Below are 21,305 nucleotides of genomic sequence, written 5' to 3'. Positions count from 1 at the left end.
GAAGACGCTCCAAAGTTTCTACCAATCGGATTTTATCGATGAAGGCCTCCCATGCTTCCTTCGCGCTGGTGCACACTGTTGTGCTCAACCTTAGCCATTTGTCTCTGTGCAGAATAACAAGTGGTAAGTCACGCATGAGCAGTGATGCTGCATTCATTTGTATTTTAATAGAAGAGGGACGCATGAGGAAGTTCTCACTTCTCACTTTTGATCTTTTAACGTTCGACTCTTAGCTTTTTAATTCCAAAAGTTTTTGCGTGTATGACTCTTTAGGAGTGAAACTATGGGAGGTGTGCCTACTATATAGGTATGTGCATGAGGGAACTTGTTTAGTTTTTCTTTTGCATTTGGTTATCAACACAAGCAATGAGTAAATATATAACCATATGTTCCCTCTCTGTTCAGTATTTATCGACTTTTATTTTCTCTCCCAGCCCAGCTGCCCCTTAAGAAGGAATCATGGTCCAAGCAAAGACATGGATCCTGACCAAGCACTTCGAGGGCTTCCCAAAGAACAGTGACTTTGAGCTGAAGCTGCAGGAGCTCCCGGAGCCTAAAGATGGAGGTGAGCTGAAGGTATGCACACTTGTTTTAACCAAACTTTAAATCATTGTTGGACTCAAATGGTGTGATTCGGTTTCAGAGGTGCTTTTGGAGGCTGTGTTTCTCAGTGTGGACCCGTACATGAGGTGGGGAGAGAGAGAGAGAGTACTATCTGCCATGCATGATGTATCCTTTTGAACATGCACATATGTAATAATAATAATAATAATAATAATAAAATACTGTTGTGGTCATCAGGCCGTTCAGCAGGGTTCGCATGCATGAAGGGGATGTGATGATTGGAACTCAAGTGGCCAAGTAAGAAACACACACACACACACACTGATGTCTGCTTCCATCATGATGTTCTTTCATGCTCAGTGAAACACAACAGCCTTCACCTGTTAGTAATTACAGAAGGCTTTGGTTCACAGTGACTCAAATGTTCAGACATGCAATCTGTTTGATTCAGATTGTTTTGTTGTTGATATGCAGAATAAGTTACTTTCTCAAAAGGAACCACATGTTACGACTTTGTATGGAGCCACAGTGTGTAAAACACATCTGCCACATCTGTCTGGGATACAAAACCACAAAGAAACATTTAACCAGACACGTTCAGATATGTTTTAATGATTTGTGTCTCTTATATAAAACATGCTGTATAATTTTGCAATTTCGGCTATGTTGGTTGTGTAACTCTTGTGTAAGTTTGCACAACAAACTACACATGAATGTGTATGATGTGTGATGTGAACGCTAAGGATATATATTTGGGGTATATGTTGCAACAAGCTTAGCAAAACATCCACATGGTTAAAACGCACCAGACTTAATTTGGAACGAGCATGTTGTTGACGTGCAGCTTTCACACTTGTTTAAAAGAACAGAGCAGGTACGCCAGAGTTGATTATAATCTGTCCTCTACATAAGGTAATGTCAAAAAACTAATTGTTTTAAATAATGGTGATCATTTTCGTGACTTAAAAGATCCTCTGCTTTTGTTTTGCTGTAGAGTGATCCAGAGTAAAAACCCTGCGTTTCCCGTGGGAAGCCATGTTGTAAGTCGTTGCGGTTGGAGAACCCATGCGGTCTGCGATGGGACGGACCTCATTCCCATCATGCCTGAGTGGCCTCAAGATGTACCACTGTCGCTGGCTCTGGGTGCCATCGGCATGCCGGGGTAAGAAACAAATAATGTTGATGGGTACTAGCAGAGTGGGAAGGAAGAGAAATATACAACTTATGAGGGTTTTCTAAATGACTGGATGGAGGAAAAGTTCAAATTAATTGTAAATATATAAAGAAACCTTTTGTTATTCTGTGTTTATAAATCTGTAAACCTGTATGGAGCCAGCTAAAAGAAGCAGCTGTTTTCCTGCTGCTTCCATATGTGACCTATTCTGCACAGCCGTTTCTGGGTAAATATTAGTAATAGTTGTTTATCTGGAAAAAGGAATGCCATGCGCCTGCTTGATAAGAAGAAGAAGGTGATTCAAGAAGTAACATTTGTCTTCTTTTAAGAAAATAAACTGGTGAGATGTCCAGATGTTTTTGTCCTGCCAGTAAGGATGTTATTTACTCATAGCCTTGTTGTGGAAGAAATTACAAAGAGTTGAGATCATGAAGGTCAGGAGGTAACGCTGCGTCTCTCCCTCTGAGCAGACTGACGGCTGTGTACGGGATAGAAGAAGTCTTGGGACTGAAAGAGGGCGAAACCCTTCTGGTAAACGCTGCAGCTGGAGCAGTGGGCTCCTTGGTGGGACAGATCGCTAAGATCAAGGGCTGTAAGGTGGTGGGTTCAGCTGGCACTGACGCCAAAGTAGCTTTCCTCAAAGAGCTGGGATTCGACGAGGCCTTCAATTACAAAACTGCGAGTTCCCTGGAGGATGTGCTGAAGAAGGCTTCTCCTGAGGGATATGACTGCTTCTTCGAAAATGTAAGTGGTGTCATCTTGCACTTCCTGTCCTTATATGTTTGTGACGTCCTCATGCTAATTTGTGAAACTGCTTGGATTGTAGGTGGGAGGTGCTTCTTCTGCTGTTGCCCTTCAACAGATGAAAAACTTTGGGAGAATAGCTGTGTGTGGAAGTATTTCTGTGTATAATGACACAACACCTCAGACAGGTTTGCATGCGCCTACTTACATTTTCTATTTCAATGGTCCTGATGATATTTTCTCACTGACTCTCCCAACCTTCAAATACACACACATCATTTTTATCTGTTAAAAACAGGAAGTATGATCTGATATTGAATTTCCTGATGGGCCTTGAATGCATCCTGCATGCAGCACTATTTGGAAATCATGTCACTAACAGTTTATGCTTTTTTGCCAAGAAATAAGCGTTTTGCACAGACCAGGAATCTGTACAAAAAAACATTCCTCAACACATTTGGGAAGCAAAAACATTAATTTTTTGACTATTAGGCCCCGTTCACACTGGAGAAAGTCATTCCAGCTAGAGTAGGATTGAGCCCAGACAGCCTTTAAACTGGATGCGTTCAGACCATTGACAGTAAAAACTATGGACAGAGTCTCCGTGACGTCACCCGTTTGTTTCTGAAGAGCCGTTTTGAGGCTCGGTGGGAGGTTCCGGGACTTGATGACCGCCGCCATGTTGACAGCGTCACGTCAACTAAAACTCCGATTATGGACAAAGAGGGGGAGCACGAGCGGGGTTTAGGGGGGCGGGCGATCGTGGAAGCAGGAAACTCACGCTGTGATACGTCAACTGTCTGTCACTCAAGCGGCAACGCCCATAATTAGGCGTAATTTTAAGTCCGAATACCATTGAAACGAGTGAGTTGTAAAAAAATTCACCCTCCCTACAATTGACACTAGAAGAGAACCTATCATCTGAGACCAGAGTGGTTTTTTGTACCAGGCTGTAAACATGTTAATTTCTGCTGTGAAGTCGGCCATTTTAACATGGGAGACTATGGGAAATTACTCGCTTTTGGAGCCAACCCCCAGCTGTTGCGGCGTGAATTACAAGTTTTGACACTTCCGCATGGGCTTCAACTTTGAGCCCCGAAGGTTGCCGCTTGGTTCAGACCTATTTTCCAATCTGGCTAGCACACACTCAATCCGGCTTCATCCAGCGTGTTTGCTGTCCTCCAAACCACTAGGTGGCGCCTTGTAATATACAGAGTCCGTTCACGCCGCGGTAAGACCGCGTGTGCGCAAGCGTCATGCGGTTTTTTTGTCCGGTGTCGCACCCCGTGAACCGCAAGTAGCACATCGCTAACCGGAAGTAGCATGTCGCTAACCGGAAGTAGCATGACGCTAGCCGGATTCGCTCGCCACATTTGCGTTCACACCTGAGCCACATTTGAGCCAATCCGGCTAGATCCACCTCTCTAGCCGGATTGAAATCAAACTGGATACTGCCGGATTCGAGGTGTTCACACAGAATAAAACACATCTGGATTGATCTGGATGCGGCCGAATCCTGCTTAAGCCACATTTTTTTCCCCAGTGTGAACGGGGTATTAGGCTTTCTAATTGTTGTACAGAGAGAGAAGCAAAAATGGTAAATGCATGTGAAGCTCCCATTCATCACCTATGTACACTGACTGTAATGTATTAAAATTAGTAAAAATAATAAGCATAAAAAACATGTTTTTTAAATTTATTTATGGCATTTCACAGAAAAGAATATAGGTACATGAAGTCAGTCCCTCAAAACTTATTATAAAAACGTATTATGGTGTTCTTTCACTAGAGGGCAGCATTGTGTTTCTGCAGTTGCGTAGGAGCTGTGTTAGCAGCCTGGAACTGTAACAAAAGTTTCTTCACTCTGCCTCTCAGGGCCGTTCCCCCACCTCACCATGATCTTCAAGCAGCTTAAGATGGAGGGCTTCATGCAAAGCAGGTGGGAGCACAAACACCCTGAAACGCTGAAGAGGCTGATGGCATGGGTGAAAGAGGTCAGTGGCTATAGTGTTATGATGCTGGATCAAATCTTATTTTAAAGTGTCTGCTTCAGTTTTGACCTTATTTACATCTGCAGGGCAAACTGCAGTGTCGAGAGCACGTCACCAAAGGCTTTGAAAACATGCCAGCTGCTTTTATGGGGATGCTGCAGGGAGATAACATCGGCAAGGCCGTCGTCGCTGTCTGACGTGAATCGAGTTTTCTGTGGGAGGATCTAACTGAACCTGACGTTACAGTACAGTAGAACTCATTCAGAAGGACGGAACAGTAGACATATACCTTAAAATATTAACATGTTAGAGTAGCTTTTTCTATAATAACAGTGAAATTAGAGATTTATTTCTAGAATTACTAATTGCATCAGTATTAAATATAACAACACATTCTGTAAAAGCAGGATAATTACTAACACACTAACATGTAGGACGACACAACTGTTAATCTCTTACAACAGAAGAAGCAGTGCAGATAATCATTTGTATTGTAAGACAATTAACCATGTGCTCTCTTTAGTATAAGCCTTTTTATGGAAAATAAAACATTTTGAGTATTGGTATTAATGCTGCTTCAGACTCTGGTTATCTAGTCGGTGTAAACTCTACACAAATCCACCTTTTTAAGGCCTGAACATTTGAAAATGTGTGCTCCATTCAGCCCTGAAATGGTCTGGATAATAGAGGCAGCACTGTTATGTTAACCTGCTGCTAGTTGCAGCTTTTGTTTGATCAGGAAACAGACAGAGACCTATTTGAATTTCATAGGGTTATGATGATGCTGAGAGGCAGCTCCATGGTTACAGGGGTGTATCTGTTGTGGCTAGTGGTTATTTGGGAGAATAGCACACAGTTTAACAATGGGTTTGTTTTTTTTAAATGCAATTCATACATGTGCACAAGTGATCAATAATGAAAAGTGGGTGCTTCAAATGAATTGAAACTGGATTATAGATGGATAAATAACCTGACCTAACCAGAGAGAGAGAGATGAACATGTCAAAAACATTACACGAATATTATATAATAATACTTTGGAAAATGGCCAAAGCTCAAAAACACCTATTAATAGTTAATTGTTTGTGTAAATATATATTATAATTTGCAAAATATTGTAATAAGCTCTGTTATTGTATGGTATAAACAGGGATGCGTCTAAAAGCCGGAAAAAAACTGTGATGACTAATGACGGAGGGTCACGTGGTGAGCGTTGGCTGTAAGTATTACGACAGTGAAATTGAGCTGCACTTACGTTATCATTTACGGTAAAGCCGAGATTTTGTCAAGTCATTGTGACTTGAATTCCCGGTTCCGCTACGTTTTTTGAAACAATAACAATAGTTTGATCAATTATATATACGACCTAATCATTATATATGTAACGTAACTGAGAATAGTGTATATTGTCGTCAAAATATACCGTAAATACCGCTCTTTTTGTCAGCATTGTGTTTATACCCGGTATGATTAGCTTAAACCGATTTAAAACTACCTATAGACAGCGGGGGTTTGTTGTAATAACGATCAGGATGAGTGCATGTATCTAAAACAACTGAAATACCTACTATCGTCAAAATATAACGTGAAATCGAAAGCGGATTACTTCCTCTGACACCTTTCAAAATAAAAGAGAATACGTGGCAAAAATCGAGCATTAATTGCAGGATAAATATATATATATTAATAAAAGCTTACGTGCTGAATGAAAATAAAGAACCACTGTGTCCTCTAGGTTGTGTAAAAGTGCCATCTATAAGTTATTGACAGATCAACATACTCTTATTTTTTAAATGGAAAGTCTTCCGCTGCGGTTCGGCGCATGCTCAGTAACTTGACTCGTTGGTGGTACAAAAGCGAACAGGCTGCAGTTAACGGTGCATTTCTCACGGACAACTTATTTCCTAACCCTGAGACTTCAACAGTCACGATGGTCCGCGAAGTAGGAAGTTTGGTAAGTGTGATGGTTTTGTGATGTTCCCTTTAACGTTTAGGTTATCTTCCGCCATTTTTTTTCTCCCCACTTTAGTGGATGTATATTCGAGCTGCCCACGTTCCAGGCGCGCGCCCATTCTCCATGTTAACGGACACACATGTATTTTCTAGACTTTTCCAGCTTTTGTGGAAAATAAGATGAGTCCATCCCTCCATGATGAGGATAAACATGCGGGATCGTTGCCGTTACGTGGCCGGTTAATTCTTTATGAACGTTAAGCGTCAGCTGTCACCGTGCGTGTGTGTATATGTGTGTGTATGTGTGGTTGTTGGACTTTGTAGCGGCCACATGACTGAACGACACTGCAGCGTAAGGGATTGTGAGTCCTCGAACAATGCTTGTACACAATGTGTGAATGGGGCCCGGAAACGGGCGCGATAACAGATGCTAACAACAATACCATCTCTTAACAACTTGTAGCTAACTTGTAGCCTGCCTCAGCAGAACAGATTCTGCGCCTGCGCGATCCGGGAGGGTTGGTCGGGACAGATCCACCCTTCCGGGTCTCCGGACTCCTTTGATGATTGATTTGCTGGCCAAAAACAAACAATGCAGCTTTTTTTTATTATTTTACCCTTATTATTATCACCCTAATCACTTTAATTTTAATTCTAGGATGAGTTCAAGGCCATCCTGAAGGAAGCCGGAGACAAACTGGTGGTGGTGGACTTTACAGCCACATGGTGTGGCCCCTGCAAGCAGATCGGCCCCGAGTTTGTAGTAAGTGGATGAAACACACACACACACACACAGATGCTAGACTAAGATGGCCCTTTTTCTAAGGGTGCTCAAAGCTGATGCATCAGTTTGGAGGGGGAGCTTGTTGCCGGGGCAACCTTTGGTCTCCTTGTTTTCACCTCAAGGAGGAAACGCTGCCTTCACTGGAAAGTGTGATCGCTCTGTATGAGTTCCAAGTGTAGGCAATTGTCGTTTTCCCTTCATGTAGGAACTGAAATGCAGAATATATGATTTGTATACATACAGACTTTGTACTAATGCTGATTAACTCTCCTACAGAAAGAGTCAGAAAAGCCCGAGAACAAAGACGTGATTTTCCTGAAGGTGGATGTGGATGAGGCTGAGGTACGTTTGAGCTGTAGTGGTTACCTTGCCAATAATAATACTCAGAGCAATGTGAACTTTTAATGAAATCTATTGCAGCAGGCCTTCAGATGTCTTTAAACCCTTTCAACCAGAGGACACCTGGCTTGATTATGTCAATAAATGAATAATAATTAACCACAATAACAGCAATCGGATACTTAAATGTCATGAAGTTAGTGTAGTGCTCCAGTTGGAGGCTTTTGTTGCTTTACATATCTCTTGGTATGTTTGGAATGTCCTGTTCTATTGCATTTTTAGCAGTCATTAGGGCAGAGCGTAGGATGATCCATTTAACTGATGCCCTCTTTGGTCTTTCAGGACGTGAGCAGCGCGTGTGGAATTAGCTGCATGCCCACATTCCAGTTCTACAAGAATGGAGAGAAGGTAAAAGACAAAACATGCACGATGGAGGATAGTTGATAAGAGATTTCCTGCTAATCTTATTTTAGCATCGATGTGAATTTCAGCAAGCCAGCATTTCAAATTGATTTTTAACTTGGTGATCCACCACACTGACGCAGGAATGCAACTTGAATCTGACTGAACTCTGTCTTTCTTGTCTTTCAGGTGTTCGAGTTCTCTGGTGCTAACCCAAAACAGCTAGTTCAGCAGTTGGAGTCTCTAAGATAAATCTCAATGACCAATCCCCCGCCCCGCCGCTGTACAAAAACCACACTAGAAGCTGTTCCCCTCTGCACGTGCCTATGAAGGATTTCCAGTTTCATCGCAAACCACCACATCTTCTGCCCAACCCAAGCAATAATTTATTCCACTCATCATGTAACAGCAACATAATCCTGTTAGTTCAGTGTGTGTATTTACTGTCTGAAAATTGAGTTTAATCACATTTTGACTGAGCTTTGCTCCTGACAAATCCTGACCTTGTATGTTTTGTGTTCAATGGAGGATGGTGGATTTAATAAATGAATTATACAAACTTATGGAAAGTTATTTTTCAAATGTAGATTTGTCTGCATTAATCACATCAGAGTCTTACTGGGAAATGGAGGCTGAATAAATTAATAATTCATTGTAAAATGACATAAACATAAAGTTTCTTGTGGAAGACTTAAAAATACACATGTTATTGTCGAAACACTACTGAGAATATAAACATTTGCCACAATATTGGACCAAATTTGTATTTCTACAGGCAAACTAAGGAGAAAATTGTATGAGATTTCAGTGTTTCTCATCACTCTCGCGAGATTTGGTGCTAACGTCCTAGCCTAGCCAAATTATTTTGAGAAGCTAAAGCTAGCTGCTAGCTGTACACAAATAATTTTTACACAAGGAAATTAAATTAAACACAAACATAACTTTGGCGCATAATGTTTATATGAAAGTAACACTTAATAGCTGGACAAGAAAGGGATTTACTTACATTTACTTACTACAACACAATGTTTGACAGCAGCAGTACGACGTGTGAGCACTTCCGCCTCCGCCATGTGAGCATAACTGTCATACCGGACGTACCAGTGGTTTTTTTTTTTGTTTTTGTTTTTTGGACGTACCAGTTTTACATGAATACAAAAAATGTTTTTACAAGAATCACTGAGCTGCGTGCGTGGACACACCTCCACGCCAACTTCCGCCCTGTCAATTTATGTACACTGCAAGGCATGAGGACGCGGACGCCTTTCAAAATAAAAGCACTAAATTGAAGACGCGATGAATGCTTCACGCAGAATAAAAACAAATGCGATATTTATGATGAACACTTCATAGAATCAAAGTGCAGACACATGGATTTTATATATTATTATACGATTGTTTTCTTTTGTTTGTTTGTTTTTTTTGTGAACGCACCTGATAATTAGACTTTTATTTTGCTGAGTGAGGCAAAATGCGGTTACTTCCGCTGTGATTGTTTATTTTCTTTACAACTTGATTCAGATATAAATTGCGTCATATCTGCTGGAAACCGAACTTTTCCTGAAACTTGTCAGCTCCCGTGACAGCACCAGAAGGTTACTATGGTTCCATACGTGAAGAATTTGGTAAGTTTGATCTCATAAACTCGTTTATTATTTTCTTCATTAAGTGACTTTTTTTTTTACACTGTGTAGGCAGAGTTCCAGGCCAAGCTGAAGGAAGCTGGAGACAGGCTGGTTGTGGTGGATTTCACAGCTTCGTGGTGTGGCCCATGCAAAATGATCGGACCCAAGTTTGAAGTAAGTGGATGAAACACACTGTTGTTATCTGTAAAAAAAAAAAATCACCTCACAGCCTAAATGGTAGATATTATTCTTCCTATTTATGATCAGGAACACATATACATCTATATATATTCTTATATAAACACCTTTTGTGTTGTTGTTGGATTCTTTTTTTTGCAGCAACTGTCAGAAAAGTCTGAATACAAGGATGTGATATTCTTAAAGGTGGACGTGGATAACGCTGAAGTGAGTGTGTGTTATTTCCCTTTAAACCAGGAACTTTACTTCACAGTGTCCTGCGTGTCTCAACAAAGGAATGGCTCTAGTAGTTAATAACAGCAGTGTTGTGTTTTTGTCTGACTCCTCTAGGATGTCAGCGCCCATTACCAAATCAGAGCCATGCCCACATTCTTGTTCTTCAGAAACGGGCAGAAGGTATGTCAGAAAACACAGCAAGAATGGAAACATTATTATTATTACACCCATGACATGATCTGCACTGCTATAGGAACATGTTGTTTCTCTTGTCTTTCAGGTGGGAGAGGTCGTTGGTGCCAAAGAAGAAAATATTGTTGAAAAACTGAACGCTCTGAAAAACAACTGAGTCTCACTGTCCAATCCACACACCGAGCTGTTAACTAGAATATGCATTATTTCATTATTTCCGCTCTCTAAACTCCTCTATATGTTTTGAAACAGGTGGATTTAAATAAACGATGAATTACAGAAACGGGCTGGTATTTTATGCTTTAATAAAAACGTGAGAATAGTTTACACATATACATTGGACCATCACATCAATAGTTTTTACACATCGTACAAGTTTATAGCAGCATAATACTGTCGAGACTCTATATGAAAAAATACAGCTTTATTTTACAACATGGTTCTTGCTTTGCCTTTGCAGAGAGATGAGAGTGAAATGGTGTAACACGTTGTTGTTTCAGTTAAATACAAGAATTCCCTTCATACGATGATTCACGTGGAGCAGAGTGGAACCTTTAGAAGTGATAGTAGACTGATTTCCTCTTCCTGCAGAGACAGAACAGAATGTCAGTGACAGGCACACCCAGTGTATTTGTCTTGCTAAAATGAGGAAGGACCCCCTTGTCTGATTCACAGCTTACAAATGATGATGCAGTCTCTTGGAGGCCCACAAAGAGCGTTAAGTTATGTCATCTTTGTGCTATTTTCAGTTAAATACAGGGTCTAAACTGCTTTTAGCATTCTTTTTTTTATTCACAAACATTTGCTGCACGTCTGCATTTTTTTTTTGTGTGTCTGCGCATCTGGGTGTGTCTCTGTTTACCTGGAGCAGTCGTGTCCACTCCAACCTGATGTGCAGGCGCACCTATTCGGCCTGATACATCTGCCACCATTCACGCACGGCGAAGAACACACAGCTGCGAACAAACATGACACACAGCACCGTCAGCGGTACGGAAGGAGCATCATGATAAAGAGTGTTTTCCAAACACCGCCATCCTGCACGTTTAAAACGCACCACAGAGAACATGTTGGTAATCAGGAGTAGGTGGAGCCTCGTCACACACACACACACACAAACAAACTCACCAGTGTGACATCGCGTGCCTGTCCACCCGGGAGGACACTCGCACTGGTAGGGCGCCACGCAGCGCCCTCCGTTCAGGCACGGCAGGATGCAGATAGCTGTTAGAAGAGGAGAGATGAGAGTTTATAGGTGGATCTGAGCACCGCAGAGAATTCACTGTAACACGGAAAGATCAACAAATACTTACGTTCTTCACAGAGTCGGCCCATCCATCCCTCTGGGCAGGAGCAGATGTTGGGCCGCTGACACACACCGCCGTTCTGACACTGCAGCCAACACACCGCTGACACAGAAGGCACACAGTTTATGATAATGTAGTGCACTGGTCCTCAGAGGAGAGGAGAAAACAAACGGCTTCGAGGGTCTGGTGCAGCTTTTTTTCATGCAGTCTCATGCAAGTCCGACCTCATGCAACCAAAGCAATTAAAGCACTGCAGATTCAATTTCTCAGTTTACATTTCCGCCCTGATGGTTTGTGTTGTTTGCGTGAACAGGCAGCAGACAGGAGGAGGAACAGCAGGCCTGGACCCAGCCCATGTTTTTGTCTGTGAAACAGCTCAGTGACTTTACACACTGGGTTATAGAATATTGTACACTATACACCCATGGTGTTGCATTTTTGGATATTTGGTCGACACAAATGTGAGCTCATTTTTTTTATGTTGATGAAATATGACCTTTTTAATGATGTTTTTAGTCATTTCTTTATGATGCAGATCTGCTTAAACAGATTGAAAGCTGGCAAATAACAGCTGGCATGTTGGATTTTTGAGAGAAATTAAGGTGAACGGTCGCTTTTCAAACCTAAAACACAACCAACTTCCAATATTTTGGACCTGCTCTGTAAAAGAGATCAGATCGATCAGACCATAGGTGAACTGCCCCTTTAATCCTGAACCTTAACTACAGACGGTGTGCAAGGCTGAGCTGTGTTGAAAGAAGGAAATGATTACAAAGAGAGATTTTACTTTGCATAAACACAGTGTCTACAATGCAAATGAAGCCCTGAGTGTCTGTTTGTGAGTGGATCCAGGCAACACAAAGCACAAAGGTGTGACAGAGTGACATGTTTTAGACGGACTGTGAGTTCTCAGGAACATACTTTAACTATGCAAAAGGCATTAGTCTACTGCAGGCGTTCAGAGAGTGAAGCACAGCAGAGAAGAATTTAAAAAAAAAAAAAGCTGCATGGTGTTATTGGCAGAAGAGACAGCTGGAGCAGGAAGTGTCCTGAGAGGGAAGAGGGAAAATCCCCGCCCGTGTTCGCTCTACCTCTGCATGTAGGAGGCGGCGTCCAGGTGCCGTTCTCCAGACACCTGCTCCTTCCAACAGCCTCCATGGCGTAGCCGCTAAAACACGAGTACATGGCCACGTCCCCGAACTGGAACACGGCCCCCCGCACCACCCCATTGGCCACGTGGAGGGGGGGGCCACAGGACACCCCTGTACAACAACCCAGATGGAACGACCCAGGAGTTACTCACTACACTTTCTTTTCTGTTTAGTGTTTCTGCTGCTTGCGGCTTCCTTACCCATGTCTTTCATTTTTCATATTATAAATGAAGATACATTTAAATTTAAATGAAAGGTGTCATCCTGTGTGTTTGGTTAATCTGTGTTGGTTGAATTAAATCAAGTGTCCCTGCATTTTCATGCATAATGTCCAACTAAATGTGTTTAGTTGTGCGTCTCTGAAAATGCCCCTGAGGAGTAAAAAGACCACAACAAACATGCGTGCAGCAAGATAAACACCATGCAAATACAATCAACGAGCTATTGAGCTGCATTCAGCACAACCGCGCCTAAGAAAAATCAAAGGACTGCCAGACAAAGGTTGCCATAGGAGCTGCAGAGGTGCCCGTAATTAGTTCAGCACACAGGACACCAACACAGTGTTTGATGCAGCAGCCTCGTTTGTTTGGACGAAGCTCAGCGAGAGGGCAACAGAAAGGGAAACAGTGCTCCACCTAACAGGCATGCGAGTACAGTGCACAGGACAAGGGCATGCAGAGGTCATTTGAAGTACAGTGTTGTGTTAGGCCCCGTTCACACTCATTCCAGCTAGAGTAAGATTGAGCCCAGACAGCCTTTAAGCTGGATGCGTTCAGACCTCTTTTCAAATCTGGCTAGCACACACTTGTGTCCGCACTCAATCCGGCTTCATCCAGCGTGTTAGCTGTCCTCCAAACCACTAGGTGGCGTATCGTATACAGAGTCCGTTCAGTCCGCGTGTGTGCATGCGTCGTGCTGTTTTTTGTCCCATGTCGCGCCCCGTGAACCGGAAGTAGCATGTCGCTAGCCGGATTCGCGAGCCACATTTGCGTTCACACCTGAGCCACATTTGAGCCAATCCGGCTAGATCCACCTCTCGTGGGTGGATCTAGCCGGATTGAAATCAAACTGGATACAGCCGGATTCGAGGTGTTCACACTCAGAAAAAAAACATCTGGATAGGCCCGAATCCCGCTTTAGCCAGAATTTTTTCCCCAGTGTGAACGGGGTATTAGATCTACACTTATACCCCATATATTACGAGGCGCCACCTAGTGGTTTGGAGGACAGCAAACAAGCTGGATTAAGCCGGATTGAGTGCGGACACAAGTGTGTGCTAGCCAGATTTGAAAATAGGTCTGAACGCATCCAGCTTAAAGGCTGTCTGGACTCAATCCTACTCTAGCTGGATTGACTTTCTCCAGTGTGAACGGGGCCATAGTTTCTAGACATGGCGTGGTAGTTTGAGCAACGTTTGGATCACTTAATTTCCCACATACCTGAATCCCAGGTTGATTTGGACACAGCTATATTCTTACTAATATAACACAGATCTACATAACTGTAAATAAACATGACTACATAACTATTATATACATGCAGAGTACTGTTTGTCTGAATATGAACTGTTTATCTAGTTGTATGTCTGCCACTTTTATTAAGTTTTATGGATACTTTTAATGATCAACATATCAGGATGACATTGGCCCATTGTGTTGAAATGGAATGTGTGAAAGCTACAAGATGCTAACAGCATTTTTTTTAATGTGTGCCATTTCAAATGTCAGACCTACTTTCACATGCAGAACTGATGGGGCTCCAGGTCTGGTCCGGCCTGCAGGTGATGGTGCCGCTGCCTTTCACCTGCTGACCTTTGGGGCAGGTCACACGGACTGACTGTCCGACATGAAACTCCTGCTGGGATATGTTCCCGCTGCCGTCCTCCTTCCAGCCTGGAGGAGCTGGACAAGGCTTCGCTGTGAGAGACAGAAATGATGCAAAGTCTTTCACAGATTAGAAAACTCCTGAGATGTTGCAAAGAACTTTGCGTGAGGTGTGTTTTTTAGCTGTGTTGCAAACATTTCCTGGAGTGTGTGTAGACACAAACTGTTGGTACCATAACAGGAAGTCAGAAAGTAAATGTGTTTTGGTTGCATGTGTGTGTGTGTGTGTGTGTGAGGGGTTCCAATCATTCTCACGTTGGCAGGTGGGGAACGTGGAGCTCCAGGTGTTGCCGCCCATACACACCACCAGAGGCTCTCCCACCAGCCTGTAGCCTTTATCACACTGGAACTCCACAGCACGCCCGGTGTTCAAGTTGTGTTCCAGCACTTTACCGTGAAGCACCTGCTTCAGGGTGTCACAGCCTCGGCCCTCTAACCAGACACAGAGAAGCTTTTGATAAAATGTATGATTTCTTTTGCGCAAACATGTGATCAGTTCACTGCTCACCTTCACAGGTAGGTGTCGGCTGGCTCCATGTGCCATTGGCCAGACAGGTGATAGTCTTTGGGCCGACCAGCTGCAGACCAGCATTGCATACATAGCTGATATTGTGCAGGTGCAGAGTGTCTCCTGTTGTCTGGATTTGTGCATTTGTCACTGTGGGAGGAGGCCCACAGGAGGGCCATGAGGAGGCTGTGGACAGGTGTGATACGTATTACACATAATTGTTTCTTGCTCTACTCCTACTACTGATTCATCAATCTATTTAAATCAGTAAACACAATGATACAAGAGGCTTCAGTCTATGTATATAGCAACATTTCTGATTGATGACTTGCTTCTGTTTGAGTAGGATTGTGCAAGATTCTGTGTTTAGGCCATTCTGCTGTCCTCTATGTTTACTTAATGCGTGCACCTTTGTAACGGTCCGAAGAAAGGTTTTATTGAGCAGGGTGTCTGTGGATGTTCAAGCTGTCCTGATAAAGAGTTGTAAGAACAGCACAGACAGCACATTGTTATTGGAATCTCCTAATCTGTCACATTTGTACAAAAACATACCGACACACATCGGCTGCATGCCACTCCATGTTCTGTCTCCCTGGCAGGTCTGGATAGAGTCTCCCTGTAATTTATAAAAAAGGTAAAAGTTACAAGGATATCTGATGACCTAAACACAGCAATGTGTATGCATCCTGTACAGATCTTCACAATAGAAGGAACGAGATATGTTAAAAAAACACAGTTCCAGTGCTTTTTAAGCCCACAGCTCTCTGCCTCTGTGTGACCAGGCTCTCGTTGTAGTGAGCATTCAAATTGAGCATATCAGAGGGGTATCAGAGTTATCAGGAAAAGAATGACTCAGCTCTTTGTGTGGATCTGTAACAACACACTCCCTGCTGTGGGGAAATCATGTGACTTTTTGTAATCTGATTGTCATCCATTAGTTCAGCTGGCTGTGGTTTAAAAGCACAGTACAGAGAAAAAACAAATAGAGGAGGAGGAGCTCTGAATGGCTGCATAAGCAGTACCTTCATGTCAAAACCAGGCAGACAGGAGTACATGACAAAGTCTCCATAGTTGTAGCTGTCCCCCTCGATGACACCGTGAAGAAGAGGAGGGGGTTTCTCGCACACCACCATCTCGCAGGAAACCGACAAGATGCTGGGAGCCCAGCCTCCACCCACCTTATCACAGAGCACAAAAGACAGGACAGAGACAGGTTTAATTATTGGTATCATATATTGGTGGTTTGTGGTTAATCATTCGCCAACTACGTAGTTACAGAGAGATTAAGGAGCTAAAAAGACCAATCATTAACCAGCATGTTTTCTACCTGACACTCAGCCAGTGCTGACCCCTGCAGGTAGAATCCAGGAGGACATGAGAGGGTAATGGTGCCCCCAACAGGGGTGAAGTCCTTCCCACTGATCACCAGATGGGGAATGGAGAAGTTGGTGGGCAGCGAGCAGGGGGTGGGGTGGCACCGTATGCTGTGTTTGGACCAGGTGCCGTCACTCTGGCAGGACAGAGAGGCGGTCTGTGTGGCTAGTTTGTATCCTTCATCACACCTGGAGAGGAAAGAAGAGTGTTTATCTGCACCTGACATGAACATGTTAGTAGAAGTGATCCAATGAAAAATGCACGAGACACAACAGTTACCTGTATGTGATCTGGTTTGGGAAGGTGAAATTGTCTCCCACCACCTGAGCATGTGCTACCACTGGTGGTTTTCCACAGCTCACAGGCTCACAGCTGATCCTGGGCTCCCCCCACCTGCCATCTCTTCCACAGGTCAGGTACGGAAACCCCTTCAGCTGGTAGCCAGGCCGACACCTGTATATAGCTCTGTCTGGGAAGGTGGCACTGCTGCCGTGCAAGACGGCGTTAGGGACTGTAGGTGGGGCAACACTGCATCTCCCCCGGCCACACACAGGCAGCCCAGGGCTCCACACACCTCCCTTCTCACACACCGCTTGAGAGGGGCCCAGCAGCTTGTACCCGTCGTCACACTGGAAGTGCACGCGGTCCCCACAGGCATGATCATGGCCCAGGACCACCCCATATTTAATAACAGGGAGAGTACAGGTGCAGGGCTGGCACTGAGGCACAGTGCCCACCCAGTGGCCTTGAGCGGAGCAGCGCAGGACGGGATCCCCAACAACATCATAGCCATCAAAACAGACGTACTCCACAACGTCATCGTAGTTGAAGCTGGAGCCATTCAGGAAGCCATGACTGATGTCCTCAGGTGGATCACAGCTAATGATGTCACAGCGGGGTGGCAGTTTGTCCCAAAGTCCATCTGACTGACAAACAAGAGTTGGATCCCCGATAAGTGTGTATCCTTCATCACACTCGTACTTCACCTTGCTGTTGTAGCCAAACTCTGACCCCAACACATGCCCGTTGGGTATAGGAGAGGGTTTCCCACACCGCGCTGGTACACAGGTGAGAGACTTGTGGCTCCAGGTGCCGTCAGCTTGGCAAACACTTTTAGAATTCCCTTTTAAGATGAAACCAGGTTGACAGCTCAATTCTATTTCATCACTGTAGCTGTACTTTGTGCCTTTAAATGTAATATCACTGGGGACTTTTGGGGGACTGCAGGAAACTGGCTCACACCGAGGCTTCTCCCCATCCCATTTTCCATCTGCCTGGCAGATGATAGTGTTGCTGCCCTTTAAGACAAAGCCAGGACTACACTCAAAGTGCAATATCTCAGGATAAACAAAATCCCCTCCATGAGCTGTACCATTAGCAAGCGCTCCTGGATCACCACAGGAAACAGGTTGACACACTGGGGCATCATCAGTCCACTGCTGACCTGATATACAGTGCCTCACAGGCTCTCCCTGCAGCTCATATCCTTCCTCACAAGTGTATTTAACCATACTACCGAGGGAGGCATCAGTCACATTCACCCAGCCATGCTCTGGACCGGCTGGTGTCTCACATTCTGCTGGGACACATGCAGGAGCCGTCCCATTCCACGCCCCATCCTCCTGACACACCAACCTGGTGTGTCTTGTGAGGTCATAACCTTTGTGGCAACGGTACTCAATTAATGTCCCATGAAGGAAGTTCAAGTCTATGGGTGCAGCTAATGTTCCAGTGTCTCCTCCCTGCTCTGTCACTCGCACATAGTCCCCAAAGTCAATGTGAGGAGGCAGGCCGCAGTCTGAGGGCACGCAGACTGGGACAGAGCTTGACCAGCCAAACTCCTCACAGGTTAGATGGTCCTGGCCTACCAGCTGGAAGCCAGGAAAACAGCTGTAGAAAATAGTGACACCAAAGCTGTGATCTTGTCCTTCTACAAAACCATTTTCAATTGGCTGGGGTGAAGTGCAGGAAATTTGCACACAAGCAGGTGGCTCAATGTCCCACTGCCCACTGGCCAGGCACTTCAGAGTCTCTGGTCCTTGAAGGCGATAGCCACGACGACAAGAGTAGGTGACACTGTGACCAAACTGAAGTTTTGTGTAAACCACTTTTCCATTAGGTATCTGTTTAGGTATTGAGCATTCAATTGGGCGACATGATGGTACCCCACCAATCCAGAGTCCTTTCTCTCCACACAGGATGGTGGTGTTACCTACTAAATTATATCCAGTTTTACAGCTATACAGTGCTTTGCTGAGGTACATCAAACCCTGGACATCAACTATACCATTAGAGATCTCCACAGGCTGAGGACATTCAACTGGAATGCATTCCGGATAAGGGCTGCTCCACTGTCCGCTAGCCAGGCAGGACACAGAGCCTTCTTTTCTTAGAGTGAAGCCATCCATGCATGTGTAGGCCACCACAGAGCTGAAAGGGAAAATGGTAGAGGACAAGAAAGGACCACCAAAGGACACCTCAGGTGGTGGACCACAAAACACTTTTTTACACACAGGAAAGGTGTTGTTCCACTCCTGAGACGCGGTGCAGCGGAGGATCCGAGCCCCCTCCAGGACATAGCCATCCTCACAGGACAATTCCACAGTTCCAGACTCAGAGTCCAGGCCCTTCAGGACCAGGTGGTTCTCCTCCAGCGGCGGCTCTGGACATTGAACTGGTGAGCAGTGTGGGTTCCTTGTCTTATCCCACTTTCCTTCCTTGAGACAGGTCCAGACAGCATCTCCAACCAGCTCGTAACCATCATCGCAGACGTACTGCACTTTGCGGCCCACCTGGAACTCGGAACCCTTGTAATGTCCATGGTTGATGCCTGGAGGAGAGTCACAGGTCAGGAGGACACAGGTGAGTGGGTTATTGGACCAACGACGATTGGCTTGGCAAACTCGCTCTGGTTTACCGATCAATCTGTAGCCTGCTTCACAGGCATATGTTACACTGGTGTTGAAGGGGAAGTGTGAAGTATTCGGGTTTTCGTTCTGGTTTGTAACTCTGAAGTATCCATTCTTAAGTAGTGGAGGCAGCTGGCAGACAACAGGTACACAGGTAGGCAGAACTCCTCCCCACTCTCCGTTGGCTTTGCAGGTCCTCTTCTTCTCCCCTCGGATCATGAAACCATAGTAGCAGCTGTATGCCACCGTAGCACCAAAACTGTAGTTTGTACCACTAATATAGCCCTGGTTGATGCTCTCAGGCTTGGAGCACCTCACCGGCACACAGCCAATATCGTACGGTGAAGGTTCCCACTCTCCTCCCATCAGGCACCTAAGCGTGGCTGTGGTGTTGAGCATGAAGCCCTCTTCACATTTATAGCTCACTTCAGTGTTGCTAGCATATTTTGGTTTGTTGACTGAATCCAAAATGGCATGTGGCAGGTCAGGCGGACGCAGGCAGAAGTTTGCGATACAGCGAGGGGCCTCCATTCCATCAGGGGGCGCCCATACACCCTGAGCATTGCACACCATCTTAGAGTTGTTGCCGGCAATGTATCCATCAGTGCAGTAGTAGTTAGCAGTGTCTCCAAACAGCTGGTGGCTCTCGTAAGGCTCGGCGTGGTCAATCGCAGGTGGCGGGCCGCAGGAGCGAGGCACACACTGGGCAGAGCTTTCACTCCATTGGCCATTTCGTAGACATTCCCTGGTCTCTGGGCCAATCAGTGTGTAGCTGCACAGGAAGGAGAGGAAAAAGAGATGAGCAAAAGGCAAACACAAGTCAAAAGACAAAGCAGCATAATAACTACATAGACTCCAGCAACATTTACCCTTCTTTGCAGACATAGTGCACCTTGTTTCCCAATTCAAAGTTCTCTCCCACAGTCACAGCATCTTTTAGTGGTGGGGGCTCACTGCACAGGATGCTCACACAGCGGGGGATGGGCCTGCTCCACTCCCCTGTTGCCTCACAAACCACTTCCATGGAGCCCTGTGGTCTTTACAACAACATACAACTTATGTTTACACAAACCACTGTTTGTATGTGGTCTCATAGTGATATTATAGGAAATGTATCCATACCTGTATCCCTCGGCACAAGTATAAGTGACAGTAGATAGGTATGTGTTTGTCTTAAGGATGTAGTCTGCATTCCCTACAGTTGGTGGCCCCCCACAGGTCACTGGATAACAGATGGGTGGTGTCCCGCTCCATCTTAAGCTAGCCAGACACTGGTACTCATACGGGATCTGTGGCAGGAAGCCTTTCTTACAGCTGCAGTAAAAGAACAGACATGATGAAATTTATATGTGATTTTGCCACCTTCTGTAGTATAGACTGTGGTCATGATGGTGGTGCAGTATTGTAGGGTGAAGGATACCTGAAAGTCACCTTGCTTCCATAGGTGAAGTTGCTTCCATTCATGATGGAATTCTCTGGGACTGTGGGTGTCATGCAGGAGAGAGCTATACAATGCAACATAAAACATAGGGTTAGTAACTGCAGCCTAACATTTAACTGAGACTGCAGCTCTTTTTTTATATGTACACAATCTGCACACTCAGAATATTAGATGTTAATGCATGAATGTCCTCTCTAATGCATAATAACATCATAAATTATTTTACCCAACAGCCAATATGCAACACGGTCTGCTTCCTCTATGAGGAAGAATGTGGCTTAGAGCCAAGATGGAGGTGCTGCGGTTGTCAGGCCTTTCAGCCTGCTGCATAGCAGAAGACAAAAAGACAGCTGCAAATATAATCACCCTTTCACAGCGTCTGCCATTAGGTGCATCGCATAATGTGTGGCGGAGAGTAGTCTATGTGATGTTTTTATAGGTTACATTTGTTATTGTATTTGTAGGCATAGTATAAATATAATAAACACTGCTTTGATTACATCCTTGTTTAGTTTTATAAATCATTTAATTTGGGAGGATCTCCCAATAG

At 44.5% G+C, this 21,305-nt stretch overlaps 3 protein-coding genes across 6 annotated transcripts in view; 2 read left to right on the top strand and 1 right to left on the bottom strand.

The window, feature by feature from the left end:
* The first annotated feature begins 36 nt into the window (after window positions 1-36).
* On the top strand, window positions 37-7,503 carry LOC114451020 (prostaglandin reductase 1-like). Of its 3 annotated transcripts, none has more exons than XM_028429526.1 (11): window positions 37-123; window positions 435-565; window positions 644-689; window positions 802-861; window positions 1,559-1,726; window positions 2,209-2,482; window positions 2,565-2,670; window positions 4,358-4,476; window positions 4,560-6,427; window positions 7,085-7,189; window positions 7,487-7,503. In XM_028429526.1, exons 2-9 carry the CDS (start codon window positions 460-462, stop codon window positions 4,668-4,670), a joined length of 990 nt encoding a protein of 329 aa, XP_028285327.1. In that variant the 5' UTR covers window positions 37-123; window positions 435-459; the 3' UTR covers window positions 4,671-6,427; window positions 7,085-7,189; window positions 7,487-7,503. The 3 variants fall into 3 exon arrangements, with proteins under 3 accessions (XP_028285327.1, XP_028285329.1, XP_028285328.1); XM_028429528.1 differs by having other exon boundaries at window positions 51-123; window positions 440-565; XM_028429527.1 differs by lacking the exon at window positions 37-123 and adding an exon at window positions 153-307.
* On the top strand, window positions 6,271-10,465 carry txnb (thioredoxin b). Its single transcript, XM_028429802.1, has 11 exons — window positions 6,271-6,427; window positions 7,085-7,189; window positions 7,487-7,552; window positions 7,892-7,957; window positions 8,141-8,190; window positions 8,727-8,745; window positions 9,538-9,576; window positions 9,646-9,750; window positions 9,916-9,981; window positions 10,105-10,170; window positions 10,271-10,465. The coding sequence occupies exons 1-11, from the start codon at window positions 6,296-6,298 to the stop codon at window positions 10,337-10,339; spliced, it is 783 nt and encodes a 260-aa protein (XP_028285603.1). The 5' UTR covers window positions 6,271-6,295; the 3' UTR covers window positions 10,340-10,465.
* Window positions 10,466-10,470: 5 nt separating this feature from the next.
* svep1 (sushi, von Willebrand factor type A, EGF and pentraxin domain containing 1) overlaps window positions 10,471-21,305 on the bottom strand; it is a 64,566-nt gene continuing 53,731 nt past the window's right edge. Inside the window, exons 34-48 of one of the 2 annotated variants that reach the window (XM_028429524.1) lie at window positions 20,735-20,819; window positions 20,437-20,628; window positions 20,184-20,351; window positions 16,685-20,086; window positions 16,359-16,593; window positions 16,054-16,209; window positions 15,584-15,647; window positions 15,032-15,217; window positions 14,779-14,955; window positions 14,374-14,556; window positions 12,581-12,751; window positions 11,496-11,591; window positions 11,311-11,406; window positions 11,045-11,138; window positions 10,471-10,767 (exon numbers count right to left, since the gene is read on the bottom strand). In XM_028429524.1, the coding sequence (XP_028285325.1) occupies window positions 10,737-10,767; window positions 11,045-11,138; window positions 11,311-11,406; window positions 11,496-11,591; window positions 12,581-12,751; window positions 14,374-14,556; window positions 14,779-14,955; window positions 15,032-15,217; window positions 15,584-15,647; window positions 16,054-16,209; window positions 16,359-16,593; window positions 16,685-20,086; window positions 20,184-20,351; window positions 20,437-20,628; window positions 20,735-20,819 (5,336 nt within the window). In that variant the 3' untranslated portion in view covers window positions 10,471-10,736. The remainder of the gene's footprint in view (window positions 10,768-11,044; window positions 11,139-11,310; window positions 11,407-11,495; window positions 11,592-12,580; window positions 12,752-14,373; window positions 14,557-14,778; window positions 14,956-15,031; window positions 15,218-15,583; window positions 15,648-16,053; window positions 16,210-16,358; window positions 16,594-16,684; window positions 20,087-20,183; window positions 20,352-20,436; window positions 20,629-20,734; window positions 20,820-21,305) is intronic. The other variant, XM_028429525.1, reaches the window with a different exon arrangement.

This window comes from Parambassis ranga, chromosome 18 (genome assembly GCF_900634625.1).
Source record: "Parambassis ranga chromosome 18, fParRan2.1, whole genome shotgun sequence".
NCBI classification, from domain to species: Eukaryota; Metazoa; Chordata; class Actinopteri; family Ambassidae; genus Parambassis; species Parambassis ranga.
This window is presented reverse-complemented; position numbering and strand designations above follow the sequence as displayed.